Below are 24,842 nucleotides of genomic sequence, written 5' to 3'. Positions count from 1 at the left end.
AGTGGAATCGAACTCAGGTCTCCTAGCTGTGTGGCTTGCGCGCCAACCACTCGCCCGCCGTTCAGCCATATTTGGATCAACACAGGATAATTAAGCACAACCCAAGACCAATGCTGATCACACACATCCTGAAGTACTGCTGTCGTCTGTTTAATAATACTGTTTTGGTTTCATGGTGAAATAAGTTTAGTTAAGAAAGAAAAATTCAGTGGATATTTCAAATGTGACCCGTTAAAGTTTAAGGGATACGAAAAGAAACTTGTATCATTTAATGAGCATTCCCTCCAAGTATAGTCAAACTGCATTTATAATACCGTAGTTAACATCTCTCCTCAGTCATACTGAAGTAAAACTTCCTCTGTACAGTGATGATCTTCAAATCATTTCAGTCGTTAAAAAAAAAAGACTACAAGTCCCACAAAAAAAAACAAAACCCCAAAACTTAGCATTTCATTTCAGTGACACTTGGTCGTAAAAGAGGGCCAACATCAGTTTTACATCTAAATTGTTTCTGATTTACGATGGCTCTTCTCGTGGTGGGATTGTGCAGCTGTGAATAATTTTGTGTTAAGTGCGTGTCTGTGCGTGCCTTCATATGTGCGCATGTGATATGCAGTCACAGCGGAACAAACGTCTGAGCGTGCGAATGGAGCCAAGGGTGTAAAACAAGTAGTTTAGCTATGGATCTCTCTCTCACTGTCTCGCACTTTCAATCACATGCAGATGTTCAACTACATGAAAGGACAAATTGAGTAGGCAGCCATAAATCAGACAGGGTTTGGTTGATCAGGGTCTGATTGGACCGCATTCACTGGCTTCACAGTCTTTCACCAACCAGAAAAAGAGAAATCAGTGCTTCTTTTCAAAAACGGTTTTCGACAAAAACGTGATTTATTTTTTTTTTTTGCACAGTACTGTACCAGCAAGTGTACATTTCCAGTAGAGTGAATGTGAGATCAAAGAAAATCAAGTAATACAGGGTCACGCAAAATGATCTGAAACATTTGTAGGTTAAATAAAATTAAAATAAAGTAAATAAACAAGTGTTTTTAATTTTGAAAAATACATGTTTCATTATCAGGGTTGCATGGTGGACGAGTGGTTAGCGCGCAGACCTCACAGCTAGGACACCCAAGTTCAATTCCACCCTCGGCCATCTCTGCGTGGAGTTTGCATGTTTTCTCCGGGTACTCCGGTTTCCTCCCACATTCCAAAAACATGCTAGGTTAATTGGCGACTCCAAATTGTCCATAGGTATGAATGTGAGTGTGAATGGTTGTTTGTCTATATGTGCCCTGTGATTGGCTGGCCACCAGTCCAGGGTGTATCCTGCCTCTCGCCCGAAGACAGCTGGGATAGGCTCCAGCAACCCCCGCGAACCTCGTGAGGATAAGTGGTAGAAAATGAATGAATGAATGTTTCATTATGTTTTAAAAATTAAATCAGTTCTGGCGGTGCGAGGTCAGCCGGTTGATTTTCGTTCCAATACAGATCCAGTAGCTCTGAAGTCGGAAACCCATAACAAGATGGTGTTTCCAGCTGGTACGGGATCATGGCTACCAAGATTGAAGTGCAAATGGAACGCTGGTTATGTTGCAGTTACAGATTCGTATGTTTTGATCAACGTTTCCATAATGAAAGTGTGATGCCAGTCCAGTCCAATACATGACAGCAACTGAAAAAGAAACAATTATCATGAAACAAAGCAAAATGGCATTATATTTTTTGTTTCTTTACTCTATTTGCCTTTTATTTAACCTACAAATGTGTCAGATCATTTTGCCAGACCTTGTACATCATTGTATCTAATGGAAGTACAATTTCACTAATTAAAAGTGATGTGAGAGAAAACAGCGGTCTTTTCTCCAGCATCTAACTGCTATACTTGGCTTCAGAAATATTCCCTTTGGGGACCATAGGCTGAAGCTTTTTAACAAGCTTCTGACATCCAGCCATGATTGAGCCATGATTGAGCCTCGCCGCTCGCTATGACATCCACTGCACTGGTTATGTGCTCCAGAGCAAAGCACAGACACACACACAAGAATCTTCTTTTCAAAGCAAGTTTTTATCAAGAGATGCTGGTCATTAACGGAAAACTCTACTTTTGGGGGGAATTTTGCCCATCATCCACAATCCTTATGTGACACATGAATACACGTCTTACCTTTTTTGTGGCTTATAAAGAGAGAAAAATAGCTTAGATGAGGCAGCTAACAATGCTTGTAATGGGACACCTATATAAAAAAAAAACTCCAACAATGTTCTATTTCCATAACATGAGCTGCATATCACCCAGACTGATGTATCATAGTGTTGATGTTTCAGTGTCAACCTGCACATCAATACGAGCAAGAGGTGACGGAAGCTAACGGAGTTGCTTTGAGTTTACCTTGAATTTATGTTCATTGGTTTGCAAAAGTTAGCGGCATTTACGGTCAAACTTACACAACAGTGAGTGCAGAGGAAGTGGAATTCCAAACATAGAAACATAAGCCACGTTTACAGGAGGAGTTTTTCCTCTTTCCGAATGACTTTTCCGAAAACAATGGTATACATGGAAAGGAATATTCCAATATCCTGTCTACATGCGCCGCTATAATCAAACAGAATAGTCAATGGGGCATGCCCAGTAAAACGTAAACATCAACATCATGTGATATCGACTTCCCCGAGTTTTTCTTTCACTCTGTTGGAATAACTCCATATTGCCAGTTTTTCGTTCGTCCAGTCTTGAAATTTAGTTTGGATCAACAACAAACTTTCCTTAGCAGTCCAGTGCCGATTGCTCGCGTCCATTTTTAAAACTGAACGTCGTGAGGTGCGTGTTACGTCATATCTGAGCATGCACTGAAAGAACGCAATCGGGATAAATTTAAACAGGAAAAGATCTAATTCAATCTTATTTTATAATTAAACTGTTTTTTATACATATATATTTTCTTTTTTAATAAAAGTGGACTTGTGAATGGCGTATAGAAGGGTTTACATTCTGTTCAACAGATGGCGCTAATGCACACGAAAGCTGCTTGCCAATGGCCAATAAACAACAGAAGAAGAAAAACACCACGAAGAAGAACCCACCCTGGCAACTTTCCGTTTGAGCGGTAATAAGATACCTCAATCGGATTGGGCAAAGGAATATTCCCCCCCGTGAATCCGATAATATATTCTTTCGGATTGGCACTTTTCTTTCGGAATGAGGTGTATACAAAGATTCGATTCTTTCCGTTTGAGCAAATAAACCAAATGCAATTAGAATATTTGGGTCTATGTATACGTGGCTAATGATTAGTTGGGTGAAATTGTTGATATTCTGCAAATTTTCCTTGTTGGGATGATTTTTTAGATGATTTTTCTTTACTTTTGTAGGAAGAGAAAAATGTTTTATCAGCGTACAATGAAGTAGTTCAACCCAAACCCATGTTTCCCAACCCGGCATACATGGCTGACTTGATGAGATCTCTGCCAGTTCCATCAAAAAGGGTTCATCCTATGTTGACAAGTGGTCTCCCTGTTCCACTGCTCTTGTCCTCTGGTGTCCAAACCACTTAGCGCTCATCCGGATGATAGTGGTCAGGGATGAACTCTGGCAAGGAACAATCAAATCACCGCATTTTGATCAGAGAGGAACATTTCCTCATTACCTATTGAGGCCTCGAATACATCAAATGGACTCCCCAGATTCTAATCGTCTCACAATGACCACGTCTCTGATGAAAAGCGCTTCAGAGAAGAGGAACTGTAAATGAATGCTTAAACAGAAGCTATATGGAATGAATGATAATCATTTTCATATCAGTGCTGAAGTGTTGTCAATACAAATCCAACTAAGTCCATGCAAGATACAAGGAAACTTCGCGAGGATGCTTTGTTCGGGCTTATGATAACCAAAATTCAACTGATCCCAAACGATTTTCGAGGCGGAATAGTGAGCAGCACAGTGGCGCTCAGGAAATACAACCTATGTGAGACAATTTCAGAAAGTAATCTTCTTATTGTAATATTCTTAATGTTGCTCTTGCCTGTCATAACGCCACAGTGTCCACAAACTGGCCCACTTTGCACAAAAGCAATAAAGCAACAGTCTATATTAAGAAAATAAAATAAACTTTTAATTTCTGTCTGCCAGAAAGCCCCTTCGGAGGTACCGAGAGGTGTAATAGAAGGGAAAATAGATACATTATAATATATATAATAAATATATATGATAGAGGTAGTGAGTGTGAAGGTGAGAGGAGGAGAAAAACATTTCCTGTTCTTTACTGTCCACAGCCTGAAGGTAATAAACACCCTTTCAGACTAAGCGTGTGTATGTGAAGCCTGCATCTGGCATCCAGCACTAGGACATAAAAGCAGGAGGTACCAAAGGGAGGTATAATCCCGCTGTTGTACTTTCACACAAAAGTACAGTATGTGCAATAGTGAACAAGTGGTGCGGAGTGGCCGGACTCAAACAACCAGCTTACAAGTAAATAATACTCTAAAGTAAATACTCCAAAAGCATTTCATGCTGTTTACAAGTTCTACACAGGTCAGTTGAAAACTCGCCTCCTTTTGCAGGGCCGGTCTGGAGTCAGTGCACAGTTGGAACAAGAGGATTACCCATCAGACAGTGAGTCAGAACAATTTTGAGCAAAATTCAAGTTTTAAACCGAAAAATGTAGTATTAACAAATACTAGTGTACTTCTTGGACATTAAAAGAAAAGTTCATCTCCACAAAATTTCATTACACCACGTTTTTATGATGCTTATCCTCATGAGGGTCTTGAGGCGAGAGGCGGGCTACACCCTAGACTGGTTGCCAGCCAATCACAGGGCACAAATAGACAAACAACCATTCACACTTTAGCTCACAGGCCTCACAGCTCGGAGACATGAGTTCAATTCCACCCTCCGCCATCTCTGTGTGGAGTTTGCATGTTCTCCCTGTGCATGCGTGGGTTTTCTCCGGATACTCCGGTTTCCTCCCACATTCCAAAAACATGCTAGATTAATTGGCGACTCCAAATTGTCCGTAGGTATGAATGTGAGTGTGAATGGTTGTTTGTCTGTATGTGCCCTGTGATTGGCTGGCCACCAGTCCAGGGTTTACCCCGCCTCTCGCCTGAAGACAGCTGGGATAGGCTCCAGCCCCCCCCCCCCCCCCCCCCTGCAACCCTCGTGAGGATAAGCGGTAGAAAATGAGATGAATGACTGATTCCCACTCACATTCATACCTATGGACAATTTAGAGTCGCCAATTAACCTAGCATGTTTTTGGAATGTGGGAGGAAACCGGAGTACCCGAAGAAAACCCACGCATGCACAGGAGAACATGCAAACTCCACACAGAGATGCAGATTAAAAATTCAAGGACAAAAAGAAATACCCCAACACACTTTCTGGCTGGCATTTATTTAAAAGAAAAAAAAGCGACCAACGGTACTCAGAAGTGATTGTATGTTGTCGCTGGCCACCTGCCACTTTTCCGGTTACATGGACTCGGCCATGACAGGAAGTGCACTGATCAACCAGGGGATGGGCGACCGCAGGTCACTGCACATTGTCCTCTTGTCCTACCCCAGTGGTTGACACAAACACAACCACTTGTAGAGGGTACTTTGGACTGCGAAGTAACACTCAACTCTCAACTTTTGCTATGAATAACAACTAATAACAGGGTTCCATATTCAATCTGTCTGTGACATAAGCAAATAAACTCATTTGGGACTGGAAGTGACCTTGAGCAGGATGCCAAATCCTCAAACCTACTACATCAACTACCGTATGTAATTCTCAGCTCTCCCACTCGGTAAATAAAGTGTAAATTGCCCCTTGTGTGGTTTCCTGCAAATACATGGCAGAAGGTAAATGTAATTTCCATTTGGGGATTAAAAATGGTATTAAAAACTGCCTACCAATGACGATAGAGCAGGCTGTTTAATAGCCTGAGAGATGGAGGTTAAGTGCGCCAGTGCATATTCTTAGGCGCTCTGTTCTCGAGCCTCCTTCCTCCATTAAGTACCTTTATTTTCTGTCATTCCTATTTGCAAGGTTTTTATCACTGCCTCTTTTTATGCAATATAGCCACTCTCTTATCAAGTGCCACTTCATGGTATGTTTTTTATAAAACATTTCAGTTTAATTTCCTGTCTATTACGTGCTTGCTCGGTTTAAATTTCTTCAATGCAAGCAATAAACTATCCACTTTTAGAACATAGCTCGTTTCTGGAGCAAGTCTGGCTGTAACTCGTTTAAAATGCACCTTCATGTCAAGAACTTTTAATCACATGGTCCCATTACTGTGCTCTGTTAGATATTGAAGTGCTAAATATATAGACACAGAAGGTTGGCCATTGACGTGCATGAAGACCTTCTGAGGTTCACACTTACGCACAGCTTATTACTCAAGTGGATGGATCCTGACAGGCACATCTTTGTCCTCACAACTCCCCAGAAAGCATCGTATCGGCTCAAACCATCAGCTTGCAGTGGCTGTTAATTAGCTGCCTTTCCAGGATTTACTGATTATCTCAGCATCCTGCCAGTCGGGTTGATCAGCTCTCAAACATGTGTGCGCGCGCCGGAATACATGCGAGACATTAATAGCTTTATGAAAGCTAGGAAGTTCAGATAATGGACAGAAATGTAGAATTAGAATCATAAAAAGATGAAATAAAAAATGACTAAGATTCACTGGTCTTGTTAAGAAGCTAGCATCAAAAAAATCTGAAGATCTTGATGGTGCACTCAGTCAATGTGAAGACTGGGCTCGCCACTAATTGGTTGCCTTTTCACTTCTTGATGCTCTTTGGTTTATCTATTTAAATTGCACGTCAAGTTCTTTTCAACACCAGCTTTCACTCAGTCCTTGTTAGACGCTTTATTCATTGATTTGACTACTGGTGTAAACCACCTGATGCAGTAGTACTCAAGAAATTGTAAAGGTATTTGAATATGATTAATTCAATGGGTAAATCTCGATTAATCTGTAAAAATACCTTATTCATGCAAGTAAAAATACCCGTTATACAGGCAATTGCTATTACTAGTCAGATTTAGGAGCTGAGCCTTACATTTATTGACTGTGATCAGTTCTTTGTTTAGCGCAGTGGTGGACAAAACCGTTCATTTCAGTGAACCGGTTCATTCGGTAAAAAGATACATTCATTTCCGTCCACTGGTCGTTACCCTGCGATCTCCTCCTGTGCATAGACCCGGTCAGCCATGTCGAGTCAGTCCGTTCACTCATGTTCACGTTCGTTCCGACTCAACAGTGCAACAAGGCGTGATGACGTACCTTGAAATCTGAAGTATTATGACAGCCCTTCGGATCCGAGCGACTCAGCTCTCCGGTCCGGCATTGACCAGGTCAATCTGTCTTTCCAGTCTGAAAAACTGAGACCGAGAGATTGACCGGGTCAGTCCTGCCCTGCAAAAGAAACGGTGAACGGACTCTCCAGTCAATTAAAAAAAAAAAAAGCATTTTGCAACTGAACGGACTGAAGTATAAACTGAAGTATAAAGTACATTTACGCTTTATACGAGGCAGGTCAGACAGTGCGGCACAATAATGTTGTGAATGATCTTTTGTGGAATGAATGAAGTCCTGTAGCGTTCACTGTGGGAACGGAACCGGAGGAGTCTTCCCTTGTCTATTTGCATCACCTCTTCTGCCCATTTCATTATAAAAAGGATTTTGATCCTCAGTAAAATATTTTTTCTTACATTGCTGAGATGTACTGATGTACAATACTGAAATGTAAATGACTAATTATACCAGCATTGAGTTATGACTGACAGTCGCTAGGGGCTTTTAACCCCCAGGTGATGAAGCCGGATAGGTGACCAGTCAATATACAAGTCCTGTCTGCTAATACCCTTCAGCCATTATTTGGAATGTAAATCACTCTGTCTCTCGCTGGGTCAACTTGACAAGGTCACATGATCCCTTGAGCTCATTTGATGGCTATTAATAGTCCCAACCTGGATGTGAAGGAGACAAACGCCGACATGTAAATGTACGAAGTAATGGGAGAAAAACTGACAGAGACAAAAAAAAAATAAAAATGAAACATAGTGTGGTAAAGTAATTACAGGGGAGACGAGAGGGAGGGAGTGAAAGATTTAAATGAGTCTCTCGTTTACTATTCTCTCTGTGATTAGGATCTTGATATTATCCTCTAGACTGGGAATTATTCCAACCATTCTCTGACGAGCCAACATCACAGGATCTTTAAAGTCAAAAAAAGATGAGAAAATAAAAACACTAAGAAAGGATAATTTATGTTTACTTCACATCATTTAACCGTGGTTTACTTTATCCAGTTGGTTGGGTGATCCAATCCAAGAGCTATTTGTTCATGCTTAATTGGGATGTTTTCCTTGCTTGTGGCGTGAACACCTAAAGCAGCACAATAATTGATTCCAAAAGGTCACACTAACTAGTTTGCCCAACCGGTCTAGATGCACTTTGTGGACTTGAAGCCTGGTTCGCATTGCCAGCAGGAAATGAAGCCTGCTTCCGGGTGAACGTTGGCCTCCACATCATTTTTATCAACAGAATTTCAATGCATCGGAGGAGGGGGCCTTCGGATCTGATCTGACCTCATCAGGCTGTGACTTTCATCATTTATTCGGCCGGTTTGCTGCTGAGTGTGAAGCTTCTAGGGATGAGACTCCACACCTCAGAATCTGAGGCCATGGTTCTCAGTCGGAAAAGGTTGGATAGCAGCCTCCTATGGTTATGAGCTTTGGGTTGTGATCGAAAGAGCAAGATTGTGGATACAAGTGGTCAAAATCAGTTTGCTCCGTAGGGTGGCTTTGATTTATGGGGAGAAGAGCTCACAGCGGAGGTGCTGCTCCTTCATAACAAGAGGAGCCAGTGGTGGTGGCCCGGGCGGACGCCTCCATCTCAAGGTGTTCTGGGCATGCCCGTCCGATAGGAAAGGCCCCGGCTCGGGGTAGACCCAGGACACGCTGGAGGGATTATGTCTTAGAGCTGGCCTGACTACACCTTGGTTTCCTCCCGGTGGAGGTGGCAGAGATAGCTGTTATGGTTTCACATCAAGGTGCAATGTTGAGCTCCCATGAAAAACCCATGCAAGCGTCGTCGCAACAGTCAAACCCTACACAGGGACGTCTGAGCCGAGATCTGAACGCAGAATATCCTGGCTAAAACGCAGACTTGCTCACATTTCCACCTATTTTCCTCCATTTTTATTTCTACTACACCCCAGTCTCCCGATAATTTTGTCCATCTAACATTGGAGCAAAGTAGGGACATTTTTCTTTCCCAGACTTATTTTGGCCAGAGCCATGTGCAAGTTTCCAGCTGAGTAATATGGCATCATTTGTGCTGCACACACAAATGCTGTTTCTGCTCCACTTAACATGTCTTAGGTTGCATAAATTGTCGATAGAGATTACAATGCACATCTCCCGTCTACACACACAACCTCCAACGCTTTCCCATTTGTAATCACATAAGAAGCACTCACTTGTACTTGAAACGCACACACATTATTCACACCCGACACTGTGAGCGTGCATGCACATATACTATGTGCAACACACGCTGTGTTGTATGAATTTTGGAATGAGGGCACGGTTGGGTGGCAGCCAGAATTTTGCAGCAAGTGATGACACTGAATTTACATATTCATTTTCCCTTTCAGAAATCCACTTCCTGCTCACAGACGCGGCTTTAAGATGGAATAAAATATGCACGTCACAATTATTGTGTGCAGAAAAAAAAACACAATCAGATTTTTGTTTTACTGTATTTTCATTGATTTGGAGGACAAGCAGGGCAAAGAACAAACGGGAAACGGAAAGTAGGACAACATCTCGCTCAGTTTGAAGCATAACATAAAGGATTCTGTTGGTGGCCAGATAGGCGACACGGTCCAAGGCAGCAAAATTGGGTTTAAGCCATTGCCTCACAGAGGGATTCATATATATTCTCATGGAGATTTACCTTCAAAGGCGTAGGCCAGCAAAATACTTATTCAGTTGATCTCATTTTATACAGACTTTGAAGAAAACAATAAAACACAGCTGCTGCTATAGAGCTATATGTATATGGAAATTCAAAAGTTCAGGAATCTTAACCTGAACCTCTGGCCAATGTATGACATCACACCGGCCCACAAGCCAATTGTTGTCTTTACACTTACAAAAAAATACATGAATTCAAGGCTGGAACACATTTGCGGTATTCCTGAAATCAGCAGGAAAAACTACAATCTTGTTATATGAACAATCTTTGAGTTTTGCTCTCGCAGTGAAGCAGGGACAATCTCTGTTTGGGGGAAGTAGTCATCGCCGCTCATTGTCGGACACAGAGGTCAGAGGTTGGTTAGTTAGTGCGGTGCAGCCTCATTGTCTGAAACGTTGGCATCATTTAACATGAGAATACTACATTTAGAGGTCAGAAACATGGAAAAAGCATAATAGGTCACCGTTAGGCATCATGGGATATGTAGTTTTTTGCCAAATCACTGTGAAAACTATTGTAGAAAAAAAGCTAGATAATACATTGGAAATTACAGTACTCAAAAAAGGCTGTTTAACCCTACAACCTGCAAAGTAGTTCACAAAAATAGTGATGCGTCATGTTAAAAAGGCTCTTAATGTCGTGTAGAAATGTTTTTCTTTGTTTTATGTCGCGCAAACTAACCATTATTTTATCGTGTTGACCAAATGGTTTCTTTTTTGGTGCACAATTTCTTTGTTTAATATCCAGGTGTTCTTTTGCAAGAGTCTGTGTAAAGAGCGCCTGTGCAAATGTCACCTCTTCTATGGTTTGCTTTAAAATAAACACAGTAAATTACAGGCAGAAATTGAAGAATGAGCTCATCCAGACAAACTACCTTTAAAGTGTCCTCAAATGCATCAACAGAAAAGTTCCATTTAGTTTTGTCTGAGTTGTTACGGACAACAAATTGCACTTGCTCTAAGGATTACTGCTGATAAACTGTCGTCTCAACAAAGACAAATGAGTGTTGCTGCGTCCAAAAGTATTGACAAATACAGTAAATGACCGATGCCCTTTCTCTCTCCTGTTCCCTCCGATAATTCCTCGCTGTGATGAGCAACAGTCACGTCAGGAGAAAAAGCAGCTTTCGCTGAGGACGGATTTTTCAACTATTGTGCATAATCAAGTACGTCCCCATTTGCTTTTACGTGATTAGACTTGGTGAAACACTGCCTGCCTTCAGCTTCAAGAGCCCCCATCTGTTAAAATGTTTAACTGACACTCTCTTAGCTTTGACAGAAGATCTATCACCGTTTTCTACCTCGGAAGCTCTGCAGAGGTGGGGACACCCCCCCAACCTCCCGAGCCCCCACTCGTCCTCCCTATCTCTTTCGCTCCGTGCGCTCTCGTCTGAACTTGGCAGGAGATCGATTTCCTTCCTGGGGCGAAGTGTTCAGATGACTGATGCTGAGAACAGGAGAGGAACAGGAGAGAGCACGGTGCTCCCATCACTTCTAGCACCAAAGTACTGTTGACAGGATTCTAAGAAGTGCGACCTCAGAACTGATGAGACAGCAGTAAGGAAGGCACGGGAGGATGCTACCAGGACGAACAGTTGGGTAGAGCGGGAGCACACCTGAGTGTCGACCCTCCCGTTTTCACGGGGGAACTCCCGAATTTTGCCGTTTTGTACCTGCTTAATATTTTGGCGTATTTTAACACAGCCAGTAAAGAAGCATGAAACTAAAATAACTAAAATATCATCAATCTATCCATTTTCCCTCCGTTTATCCAGGTTCGGTTGCGGGGGCAGCAGCCTAAGCATGCAAGCCCAGATTTCTTTCTACACGGCTACATCATCTAACTCCTCCTAGAGCTGTTCCCAGGCCAGTTGAGAGACATAGTCTCTCCAACGCGTCCTTGGTCTTCCCTAAGACCTCCTAGAGTTCAGATGTGCCCTGAACACCTCCCCAGTAGTAAGTAATGCATCTTGACCAGATGCCCAAGCTTCATTCAAGACTGTTCCCAAAGACACGATGTGGCAGCGAGATCAACCACCGCCACCTTCATATTTTCAGTCACGTCAAGGATTACGTCTTCATTCTTTCATTCATTTTCTACCGCTTATCCTTATGAGGGTCGCAGGGGGTGCTGAAGCCAATCCCAGCTGTCTTTGGCCGAGAGGCGGGGTACACCCTGGACTGGTCGCCAGCCAATCACAGGGCACATATAGACAAACAACCATTCACACTCACATTCATACCTATGACAATTTGGACTTGCCAATTAACCGGCCACCAGTCCAGGGTTTACCCCGCCTCTTGCCTGAAGACAGCTGGGATAGGCTCCAGCCCCCTCCCTGCCTCCCTGCAACCCTCGTGAGGATAAGCGGTAGAAAATGAATGAATGACTGAATGAATGACCCATTCACACTCACATTCATACCATTCAAGTCTCCTAGCTGTGAGGCCTTTCATTCATCATTTACATGTATTTATATGCATTTCCAACCGTAAAACAACAGCATCATTATATAACTAACTAGAACATTTTTGGCTTCCTGAAAAGATTAGATTTCTTTTGGAAAAATCTGATTCGGTTAACTTCTGTTTCGGTGAGTGACTAAATTATTATATTATTTATAGTGAATAAATTACTGAGGCTAACCAAGGTTAGCTAACTGTCTTGTCTTAGCTGCTAACAAGGACGTTATGTAAAATACATTAAAAACACAGCTGGACTCCGACAGTGCATTAACTCATAACTCAGTTATTTATATGTTTTTTGGGGGGGGGTTTAACCCAAAACTCGCTCCCAAAAATGTTTAACATTCAACATTTTATTTGCAAAATATTTGATGATGCGGTTCAATCATTCGTTTCTCTGGGCACATCCTGTTGGATGATTATTTCAATGATTTAATTAGCTTCCTGTTTGACGACACGAGTGTTTTTTTATTGAGGACAAAGTGGCCGCTGGTCTTGAGCGAAACTTTGCTGTGGTTATTTGTTATGATCAGCATACAAATTTCCCCACTGAGGGACGAATAAAGGCATATCTTAATCTTAATTCTTTCTTCCAAAGCCCCTGAGAGGTCATTACCTTTGAGTGGAAATATTTTTTATATAATGTTGACTGTTGGCATCGTGCATTGGGGGTTGTTGAAGCACAGACACTTTCTATAAATGTTGCTCTTACGTTTGCCAGGTGCAATATGAAATTATGCCATATCGTCGTTTTGTTTATTCACAAGTGACTCACTGCAGGACTGACTCATGAGCGAGTCTGACGCGATATATAATAGATTAGCACATCCTGAAGAATTAGTCGACAGTGCAGCCAACACAATACAAATAAAAACAATGAAATGAAATGAGACACTGAATTTGGTACCACAGGTAAGAGCTTTGAGATACTATTTTTTATTTTTTTTTTACTTTATTATTTCCATTTAGCAAAAACAACTTAATACAATCTGCTTGAATGGCTCCCTATTGTCTGTGAAATCCCCCCCATGATTAGAGCTTAAAGGCATTAAGCATAAAAGTATAATTCCAGTGCACATTATATTCTTTTTATTATATAATCACCATTATATTGAGTGTTTCCCTAATGTCCTCCTGAAAGATTCAGCGTGACTGCTTTTCAATGCGGACCTTTTCTGTTCCATTTAGGGTTTGTCTGAAGAGTAAAAATGGCATCCCTTACGTGTGATGAAAAAAAAAGTGATGGTCATCATTAAAAAATATTTTGTATTCAGGAATGTAGTTTATTTTTCTGTCACGTTTTACAATGGTGTCTTTTTGGAATAAAGAAAAAAATCCAAATAAATTAGGGCTGAAACTAACAATTACATTCTTTTCATCGAGTAATCTGTCCAAGACCAGGGGTGTCCAAGTGTCCAAAAAAAAACAAACAGCAGAGGAGGGTAAATCAGTATGAACCAAAAATGAACCATTAATATGCGTCATATTTATTTTGCCTTTCAAAAAAAGAAAAATAAACACAAATATTTCACTTGGATGTATCAATTTCAGCTATGTTTTTGCCTTTATGGAAAAATGTCAATGTGTAGGACAGTGGCAGAGGCACGGAGCAATAGGGAGCTTGCATGGATGCTGTTCCACTTAAGTGTGTGCAGGTAGCTGTGGCTGAGTGATTAGACCTCTTAGTGAGTGTACCCACCTCTCAGCGGCCATCCTTCACCCTGACAGCTGGGCTGTGGAAGTGGATGCATCCCTGCCCCCCTGTTTTATGACCATTATTTGCAAGGGTTCTCGTGCGGTTATGTGTTTCACTGTCAGGTTGGAATATGCTTGTTGAAAGTACTCAAAGAGGAAGCATGGACTCTCTGTGTAGAGAGGCCCATAGGTTTTCAACACAGAACCAAATAGTGATATCTCAAACTCGTACAGAGTAGAAAGAGACATAAGTGAGTACATTGGAACCTTGGTTAGCGTCAGTGGCGTCATTAGGCCTATTTTAGGGGGGCTTCAGGGATGCATCTTAAGCTCCCCCTAAATAATTTTATATTTTAGGATTTTTTTTTTTTACAAAAAAATACGAATTTCATATAATGCAAAAGGAGGCTAATAAAAAAGCCAATAAGCAGGCTAATACTAGCCTACTACTACTAGTAGTAGCGGTAATAAGATGACTAATTGTAACCCAGCCAAAGCTATTGTTTATGTTAATTAGTATTAAAACAAACAAAACGAAACAACAATGAAAGAGGTTTGTTTAAAAGTGTTAAAAGCCTTTAAAAGGTGTATTTGTATAAAACATAATCTGTATTTCATCATTAGTTTGAGGAGTTTTATTTTGTGTTGTTTTGTGTTAAAAAGCAGTGTTTTCTCTGTGTATTCTGTGACAGCATTTAAAGGGTTAACCCAGTGGGGACATAGTTGAGTGGGACACGAGCCCGGAAAAAGGAAGGAGGAAGAGGTGAGCGACGTGGGGGGTGGCTAACGTGAAGTGTGCGAACGAAAAGGGACAGAGGCAGTCTGTATTTTCTTGATAGGCAGCTTTTCAAAACTTGTGTGTTTGGGGCTTCTTAATGATTGTTTCCACGACAGTCAGTAGAAGAAGACCATCGGCACGTTAACGGAAGAAAGGAACCTCCACAAGGCGTTTCGGTACCGTTTATTGTGCAACAAGTTAGCGCATGCTAACAGCTCTGCAGGCGTAGTCTAGAGGCTGTTCGCAACAAGTGAGCCGAGTGTGCTAGACTAGTTTAACTTCTCCAGTTAGACCTTGAGTGGGGTAGTCTGTTCGTTTTCATCCAGAAGACACATAGAGGACAACCCAGATAGAGCTAACGACCAAGGCTTCCCGGCTACCGTAGCTTTCTGACAACGAGGGATGCAAGACTGTGGCTGGACATAAACATCAGTGGATCTGCTGTGTTCCTGCACGTGAGTGACTGACATCGGAATATACAGAGACACGTTTCTTTTAATTTGCTTTCCAAGGAGTGAAGGGGCCGTATTGGTTTTGGGCCACAACGAACACTAGCAACGACCAGGCCTGCAACGTAAAGTGTGGGGTTAACAAGGTGTTTAGCTTTGCCGGCTTTAGGGGACAGTGCCTGAGTGTGAGTGTGTGAGTGGTGTGTTGTGGGCCCACAAATTAGTATAGGTGTCTATTATCTCAAGTAACTGTAAGACCGGTGTTATTCCAGGTTGTAACTAAGGATGACATGTTATGTTATATTTTGGTAAAGACTATGTTCTTTTTTGACATTTGATATATTGCACAACTTTTGAATTAATTACTAAATAATTGATAATTATTTTTCGAAAAGAGGTGTTGTGTGAATTCATTTACTTACCTGTCTATTTCGTTTAGCACTAAGGATCTGCATACTTAAACAGTTAAAAGAAATTCAAAACAGTTAAAACTGAGTTGATCAGAATTAGATTAATTGATTTAAAAGAACCCAAAAGCCTCTCCTCAGTCACATGACTACGAGGGGACGCTACATAAAATGGAGGCACCGCTGGGATTGTTTTGGATTTCAAAATAAAACGTACTTAGGAAAAACATTGAGATAAAATAACAGTTTAAGTATTAAGTTAAACACCAAGCAGTGTTAATATGGATTTGTTATTACCAGAACTAGTGTCAGAGCTAAAGCGCTGGTGTCGTGGTGAGGGTTTAAGCGTGACTCATGCCCTGATGACCATTGTCCCAGAAGAAGTGGAGATGAGCAAAGTTGAAGAAACCCTGGAAACAATCAAGAGTCTGGGACGAGTGAGGGTCAGAGGAAAGAATTTCAGTGCAAGGCTGGATAGCCGTATGGTCTTGTGTGAGACCAGGGAGACAGTCAAGGATCCGAGTGTCCCTCCTGAAGTTGTGCCTATTGATGGTGGAGAGGCGTGGCCTATAATCATCGTAGGGGAAGTACAGGCAGCTGCTGAAGAGTTTAATGACAAACTGAAAGGGCTGTTAGTGGCAGAAGGAAAGACTATGGAGGACCTTAAGTCACTGTTTCACCGCTCAGAACCATCCACAAGCTCCACTGAATCAATACTACGTGCCGTAGGTGATTTGTTGGACAAGACCACAAACCCCTCTGATGGTGGACACCACGTTCGTCTACGCATGTTCTCAGGAGCCTTACCTACTCCAACAGGTGAAGAACCCTTCGACCATTGGTTAGAACAAGCATGTATTATGGTAGAGGAAACTGACTGTTCAGACAAAGAGAAAAGAAGAAGACTAATGGCAAGCTTGAAAGGGCCAGCCCTTGGAATAGTGAAAGCAGTGCGACATGCCAGCCCTGACGCCACCCCAAAAGAGTGCTTGGACGCTCTCGAAAGTGCTTTTGGAAGTGCAGAGTCCGGTGATGACCTCTATTTTGCATTCCGTCTGATGCAACAGCAACCAGGGGAGAAACTATCTGATTTCCTCAGACGCCTAGAACGGTCTCTGGCGAAGGTGATACAGAGAGGTGGCCTGCCTGCTAGCAGCATGGATAGAGTCAGACTGGAGCAACTGCTGAGGGGTGCTACTGTCTCAGACCTGATGCTGATCCAGCTACGCTTGCGTGAAAGGAAGAGCGCACCGCCCAACTTTTTACAGCTCTTGAGTGAGATTCGTACTGAAGAGGGATATGAAGCGTCTAGGAAGAAGCTCAGTGCCTCAGTACGCCAAGTATACGCCGACCCTGAAGTGGATGGGAAACAAGCGGAGATCCAGAACTTAAAAGCTGAACTAAAGGAGCTAAAGTCAATGGTTGCATCAGTTGTAACTAAACAATCTCGCTCCAAGGATGACCACTCAGAGTTAACGCACTCAAGTATGCCACCTAGCCCAGAGAACCGGCAGGACCCGGAACTGGCTGCTTTGAAAAAAGAACTGAAACGAATGAAACAGAAAGTCATGAATAAAGTGACTGAGCCAGGCACTGCAGTTTCGGTTTCGACCATGGAGGCTACCAAACAGGTTCACAACTCTCCCAAAAGAGTACCCAAAGGTGAGAATTTCTGCTACCGATGTGGCGAAAATGGACATTTTGCTACAAAGTGTGGGAACACTGAGAATCAAGCCAAGGTCATAAAGAAGCTAATACAGGCCTTGAAAGTCACTAGACAACGGTCTGGTGATGCGGCAACCAGTGAAGTGAACTGTCATGCCAAACAAGGTGCTGTTACTACAATAGAGCCTGTTGGCATCCCTGAAGGCTTGATTGGCCCACCCAGCATTGTACCCCTGAAGGTGAATGGACACGCTTGTGATGCTTTGTTTGACAGTGGCTCTCAAGTGACCATTATATTTGAGTCTTGGTATCAGACCTACCTTTCTGATGTACAAATACGTCCAGTGTCTGGTCTAGCACTCTGGGGCCTAAGTGAGTCTGACCTCAGCTACCCCTACCGTGGTTATGTGGTGGTTGACATGGAATATCCAGCAAAAGTAGCAGGTGCCGACAAGATTGTGACAGTCCTTGCTCTTATCTGCCCCAGCCCCCGTACTGCGGACCAAACTCCTGTCATTGTGGGAACTAATGCCAGTCATGTCCGACGTCTTGTGCAGCAATGTAAGGAGGAGGGCATTGACATCACCCAGACACTGGGTATACAAGGCTGTTGCAGAGATGAAGATTTGGCAGCATGTGGCACGGCTACAGCCACCGAAGTGGAGGATGATATTGGCTGTGTGACATGGCAAGGCCCAGGCCCACTGACTATACCTCCTGGTGGTGATTGCAGTCCTGTGTGCAAAGTTGACTTCAAACACCAAGTCAACATGGAAGTTCTGATGGTTGACTCATCTCCCTCAGCTCCACTCCCAGCTGGTGTGCTACTACAGCCTATGGTAGTGTCCAGTGAAGAAGTTAAGGTCAACCACTTCAGAATCTTTGTCCAGAACGAGTCGCTGACAGAGACCATCATACCCGTTGGAACTGTCATCGGACATATGTACCTGACTGATGCAGTCACTACAATCACTCCTTCCAAGACAGCAGCACAAGAGTTTGATGCTAATCTGATCGACTTTGGAGACTCACCTGTCACAGAGGAGTGGAAAAGAAGACTCCGTAAAAAACTATCCACCAGGTCTTCAGTATTCTCCCTCCATGAATGGGATGTCGGATTGGCCAAAGACGTAAAGCACACAATCCGTATGTCAGATCCACGGCCGTTCAGGGAGCGCTCTCGACGTCTGGCACCAGCCGATGTGGAAGACGTGAGAAAACACCTCCAAGACCTGTTGCGTGCGGGGATCATCAAGGAGTCGCGTAGCCCATACGCATCCCCAATCGTGATTGTTAGAAAGAAGAATGGGGCCGTGAGAATGTGTATTGACTACAGATTGTTGAACAGCCGAACAATCCCAGATCAGTATACAACCCCATGCATCGATGATGTTCTGGATTCCATGACGGGAAGCAAGTGGTTTTCCGTGCTTGACCTGCGGAGTGGCTATTACCAAATTGCCATGGCCGAGGAAGATAAAGAAAAGACGGCATTCATCTGCCCACTGGGGTTCTTCCAGTTTGAAAGGATGCCACAAGGAATTACTGGAGCCCCAGCCACCTTCCAAAGGTTAATGGAGAAGGCGGTGGGTGACATGAACCTGCTGGAGGTCCTAGTATACCTCGATGACCTGATTGTGTTTGGCAGAACCCTGGAAGAGCATGAAGAGCGACTGCTCAAAGTTCTAGATCGTCTTGCAGAGGTCGGCCTGAAGATCTCAGTTGACAAGTGTCAGTTTTGCCTGCCCAAAGTGCAATACCTGGGACACATTGTGTCCGCTGATGGTGTCTCTCCTGACCCAGCCAAGGTCGAGGTAGTCACAAACTGGCCACAGCCTACTCACCTGAAAGCTCTTCAGTCATTCCTTGGGTTCTGTGGATACTATAGGCGTTTCATAGCCAACTATTCAGCGATCGTCAGGCCGTTGTCAGAACTCACTAAAGGCTATGCCCCAAGGCAGAAGAGTATGAAGCTCGAGAAAGACAGCACAAAGGCTTACCTTAAAGAGTCTGAGCCCTTCGGTGAGAGATGGGACAAGTCCTGCACTGAAGCGTTCCGTCAGATTATTCATTGTCTCACTCACGCACCTGTCCTGGCTTTCGCAGATCCAAACAAGCCATACATCCTACACGTAGACGCCAGTTTGAAGGGACTTGGCTCGGTCCTCTATCAGCAGCATAGTGAGGGACTGAGGCCTGTGGCATTCGCCAGCAGGAAGTTGAAACCACCAGAGAGAAATTACGCAATACACCAGCTGGAGTTTCTGTCTCTGAAGTGGGCCATAGTGGATAAATTCCATGATTATCTCTATGGCGCCAGATTCACTGTGCGTACAGATAACAACCCGCTGACGTATGTGCTCTCAACCGCCAAGCTTAGTGCTGTTGGGCACAGATGGCTGTCTGCATTGTCCACCTATGACTTTGATGTACAGTACAGACCCGGCAGACACAACATTGATGCCGACCTGTTGTCCAGAATGATGCCGGATGAGGGTCAAGAGGAATGGGAGACCATACCACAGACTGGAGTGAGATCCATCTGCAAGAAAGTATGCATTCCTGGATCCTTGGTCAACCCACCAAGATATGTGGACCAGTTAGGAGCCTCTCCTGACTGCGTGCCTGACATCTATGCGTTCCCGACACACTTGGAGCTGAAGTCATTAGGACAAATGTCAACTCAGGACCTGATTAAAGCCCAAGAAGAGGATGCAGAAATCAGCTCTGCTCTTCAAGCTGTTAAGCAAGGAAAATGGCCTGAAGGGAATGTGTCCAGCCCAGAACAGGCTCGTCTGAAGAAGGAGATGGGAAGGCTGATGATGAAAGATGGACTGCTACATCGCTTAAGCAAGAGATCTTCTGGAGAAGACGTCACTCAACTCGTCTTACCAAGAGAGTTCAGAGAAGTTGTGTTGAGGGCCTCACATGATGACTTGGGACACCTTGGTGTAGAGAGAACTACCGACCTGTTGAGGAACCGATTTTTCTGGCCTAAATTGGCATGTGATGTGGAGCAGTACATCAAGAACTGCGGAGAGTGTATTACGCGAAAGACTCCTAGCCAGAGAGCAGCTCCCTTATGTCAGATTGTGAGCAGTGGACCGATGGACCTAGTCTGCATCGATTTCCTGTCAATGGAACCCGATTCTTCAGGCATCAGTAACGTGTTAGTCGTGACTGATCACTTTACACGTTATGCCCAGGCTTTCCCCACCAGAAACCAGAAAGCACAGACAGTGGCAAAGGTCCTGGTGGACAAGTACTTTCTACATTATTCTCTGCCAGCTCGGATCCACTCAGATCAGGGGAGAGATTTTGAGTGCCAGCTAATAAAAGAGCTCCTGAAGATGCTGGGAATCAGAAAGTCACGGACCACTCCGTATCATCCTCAAGGGGACCCACAGCCCGAAAGGTTCAACCGAACTTTACTTTCCATGCTGGGAACTCTTGGCTGTGAGAAGAAACGGCAGTGGAGCAAACACGTTGGTTACTTGGTGCACGCCTACAACAGTACCAAGTGTGATGCTACAGGGTACTCACCCTATTTCTTAATGTTCGGCAGAGAAGCGAGGCTTCCTATGGACGTGTGTTTTGGAACTTCTCCTGACGGAAAAGATGAAGCTTGTCACTCACGCTATGTAGCCAAGTTGAAAGAGGACTTGCAGAGAGCTTACCAGCTTGCCTCTGAGGCTGCTGACAAGGCACATCAGAGGAACAAGAGGTCCTACGATAAGAGAGTCGGATTCCAGACACTGGATATCGGCGACCGAGTGCTACTGAGGAACTTGGGATTGAAAGGAAAACACAAGCTGGAGAGTAGGTGGAGCTCTATCCCTTTTGTTGTATTGGGAAAGATGCCCAATCTTCCTGTGTATAAAGTCAAACCTGAAGATGGAGGCGGAGGAGTCAAAACTCTTCATCGCGATCATCTCTTACCGATTGGAGAGTCAGTGAGAATGCCAACTGTGAGCAAGGAGGAAACCTCACCTGTTAAGCCAAGAACAAGGTCCGAGACAATCAGGAAGGTAAAGAAAGTCTTACCTGAGATACGAAAGACTCTGCCAGAGTTACAAGACCTTACAGACTCGTCTTCAGACGAAGAACATTACCTACCTCAGAAACCCTACAGTACCTACCTGAAAGAAATCCTGCAAAGAGAAAAAGATACTGCCAGACCTGAAGCCCCCGGCCGAGACCACAGTGACTCTCAACAGTCAGATGAAAATCCTGTTGAAGAGGACATGTCGGAGGATGAGAGTTCAGAAGAGGAGAACCAAAGCGTTGGCGAAGTGGATACAGCTCAAGATTCCGTTCCCGAGGAAGAAAGTGAACCTGAGGCAGGAAGTGATCCTGAGTCAAACCCTTGCCGCGACAACCAGATACCTGCCAGGTCTAATTCCACTAACAAACTTGAAACTCGCCCTAAGAGAAGCGTGAAGCCAGTCATTAGGTTAACGTATGATGAACCTGGTAAAGCAAGAGATCAGCCTCTCACCATAGTTCATAGAGGTGTGATCATAAAAATAGGTAAATGTTAAGTTCAGTATTTACTGCACCCTTTCTGATCATAACTTAGGTTGTGTTTGTTTGTTGATGAGGACATCAAAACGTTTAGAAGGGGGAGGGTGTAACCCAGCCAAAGCTATTGTTTATGTTAATTAGTATTAAAACAAACAAAACGAAACAACAATGAAAGAGGTTTGTTTAAAAGTGTTAAAAGCCTTTAAAAGGTGTATTTGTATAAAACATAATCTGTATTTCATCATTAGTTTGAGGAGTTTTATTTTGTGTTGTTTTGTGTTAAAAAGCAGTGTTTTCTCTGTGTATTCTGTGACAGCATTTAAAGGGTTAACCCAGTGGGGACATAGTTGAGTGGGACACGAGCCCGGAAAAAGGAAGGAGGAAGAGGTGAGCGACGTGGGGGGTGGCTAACGTGAAGTGTGCGAACGAAAAGGGACAGAGGCAGTCTGTATTTTCTTGATAGGCAGCTTTTCAAAACTTGTGTGTTTGGGGCTTCTTAATGATTGTTTCCACGACAGTCAGTAGAAGAAGACCATCGGCACGTTAACGGAAGAAAGGAACCTCCACAAGGCGTTTCGGTACCGTTTATTGTGCAACAAGTTAGCGCATGCTAACAGCTCTGCAGGCGTAGTCTAGAGGCTGTTCGCAACAAGTGAGCCGAGTGTGCTAGACTAGTTTAACTTCTCCAGTTAGACCTTGAGTGGGGTAGTCTGTTCGTTTTCATCCAGAAGACACATAGAGGACAACCCAGATAGAGCTAACGACCAAGGCTTCCCGGCTACCGTAGCTTTCTGACAACGAGGGATGCAAGACTGTGGCTGGACATAAACATCAGTGGATCTGCTGTGTTCCTGCACGTGAGTGACTGACATCGGAATATACAGAGACACGTTTCTTTTAATTTGCTTTCCAAGGAGTGAAGGGGCCGTATTGGTTTTGGGCCACAACGAACACTAGCAACGACCAGGCCTGCAACGTAAAGTGTGGGGTTAACAAGGTGTTTAGCTTTGCCGGCTTTAGGGGACAGTGCCTGAGTGTGAGTGTGTGAGTGGTGTGTTGTGGGCCCACAAATTAGTATAGGTGTCTATTATCTCAAGTAACTGTAAGACCGGTGTTATTCCAGGTTGTAACTAAGGATGACATGTTATGTTATATTTTGGTAAAGACTATGTTCTTTTTTGACATTTGATATATTGCACAACTTTTGAATTAATTACTAAATAATTGATAATTATTTTTCGAAAAGAGGTGTTGTGTGAATTCATTTACTTACCTGTCTATTTCGTTTAGCACTAAGGATCTGCATACTTAAACAGTTAAAAGAAATTCAAAACAGTTAAAACTGAGTTGATCAGAATTAGATTAATTGATTTAAAAGAACCCAAAAGCCTCTCCTCAGTCACATGACTACGAAGGGACGCTACATAATGATGATAGTAATAATAATAGACTAATTAATAATATAATAACGATTATTATATAATTGATCACTGTCCACTGGACAGAATGGTTGCAGAGCTTGAGCAGCGGTTTTGCAGTGTAGATTGTGTGTACTTGTGTACATTTAATGGTGGCCTAAAACAATTGAGTATCTCTACTAAATCTGTCCATGAGTGGGAAAGTTATATCCCGGTTCTTGTTCCTTATTTGTTTTTTGGATTTGTTTTTAATGTCTACTACATTCATTCATATCCTGTGCATCTCCAGGGGGCTAAGCCCCCCCTGTCCTCGGAACCTAGTAACGCCCCTGGTTAGCGTTCACCCTGGTTAGCGTGTTTTTCAGTTAACAGAAAATTTTGCCTTGGTTTACATACATTTTCTGGTCAAGCTTGTAGTGTGTGAGTCTAGTTGACTGTAGAGGTGTTATTTCATATCTACGGGGCTCTAATAATGTTAAAAACCATGGTTGGGCAATATATTTTTCTATACTGATATAGACTCTTCACAATGATATGAAAATGACTGGAACCTCGTGAGGAAAAAGCGGTAGAAAATGAATGAATGAATGGAATGTTTCGAGCAGAAACATGGTACCTTGGTTTTTGTAATTAATTTGTTCTGAAAGATCAGATGAAAACTGGTGCAATTGTCTTCATACCAAAACTGGAATTTTGATGGATCCCAGACGCCTCCTCGGTGAGGTAATCTGGGCATACCTCATCGAGAGGTGTCCCTGGGGAGGGGGATGTCTGTGCTTCCCGACTGACACTGCTACCGCCCAAACCCGACCCGGATAAGCAGAAGAAAATAACCGGACGGCTGGATGGAATGCTGTTATTTTCAGAGGACGGTAAATCAATAGTGCCTTCCAAGCTATGCTAAGTTATATCCAAGATTTGTTGCTAAGAAATGCACAATGCTCAACATATCCAAGATTCCTTCGAGAGTCAACACTCTTTGAAGCGAAGTACTCTTTTGTGTTTGCATTTCATAGATTGTGCTGCCATTTGACAAACTTTAACATAGTAATGCAGATGAAGTCAAAGAAACGACACACAGAAATGATTGACAGCATGTAAACAGCCATTGTCACAAACAGCAATCAAACAGAGTGACACCACAACAATGACTGACAACAGTGAATAAAGCTTTTGTTCCAAAGGAAGATAACAATGAAATAGATTAGTGCCTCATCCAAGCCTCCAGCACAGACACACGCTGACGTTTTACAGTGTGTCTTTACCAAGCAAACAGGTTGAACACATCATTATTAGCACAAGTCCATCGTTGTTCTTCTGCCTTTTGATTTTGTCCTCCAACAATTCCTCTGATGAAGTCTAAGTGCAAGATTAAGTGTTTGAATTTCTAAGATGTTGTAAACAAATTTGAATTAGTTTCCTTTTTGCTTCCCGTGCCTTCAACTTTTTCAGAAGTTG

General features: G+C 43.1%; 2 protein-coding genes across 4 annotated transcripts in view; both read left to right on the top strand.

Annotated features, from left to right (window-relative positions):
* galt (galactose-1-phosphate uridylyltransferase) overlaps positions 1-11,798 on the top strand; it is a 121,519-nt gene extending 109,721 nt beyond the window's left edge. The window contains exon 13 of one of the 2 annotated variants that reach the window (XM_058050826.1): positions 11,758-11,798. In XM_058050826.1, coding sequence (XP_057906809.1) covers positions 11,758-11,783 — 26 coding nt within the window. In that variant the 3' untranslated portion in view covers positions 11,784-11,798. Of the gene's footprint in view, positions 1-1,491; positions 1,779-11,757 lie in introns of those variants that run through there. The other variant, XM_058050815.1, reaches the window with a different exon arrangement.
* A 2,838-nt stretch (positions 11,799-14,636) lies between these two features.
* LOC131104002 (uncharacterized) overlaps positions 14,637-24,842 on the top strand; it is a 42,463-nt gene continuing 32,257 nt past the window's right edge. For both annotated transcript variants that reach the window (XM_058050657.1, XM_058050665.1), the window contains exon 1: positions 14,637-24,842. This exon is cut by the window's right edge. In XM_058050657.1, coding sequence (XP_057906640.1) covers positions 16,059-21,983 — 5,925 coding nt within the window. In that variant the 5' untranslated portion in view covers positions 14,637-16,058 and the 3' untranslated portion in view covers positions 21,984-24,842.

The sequence above is a fragment of the Doryrhamphus excisus genome, chromosome 2 (assembly GCF_030265055.1).
Source record: "Doryrhamphus excisus isolate RoL2022-K1 chromosome 2, RoL_Dexc_1.0, whole genome shotgun sequence".
NCBI classification, from domain to species: Eukaryota; Metazoa; Chordata; class Actinopteri; order Syngnathiformes; family Syngnathidae; genus Doryrhamphus; species Doryrhamphus excisus.
The sequence above is the reverse complement of the archived record's forward strand: the minus strand, read 5'-3'. Positions and strand labels throughout refer to the sequence as shown.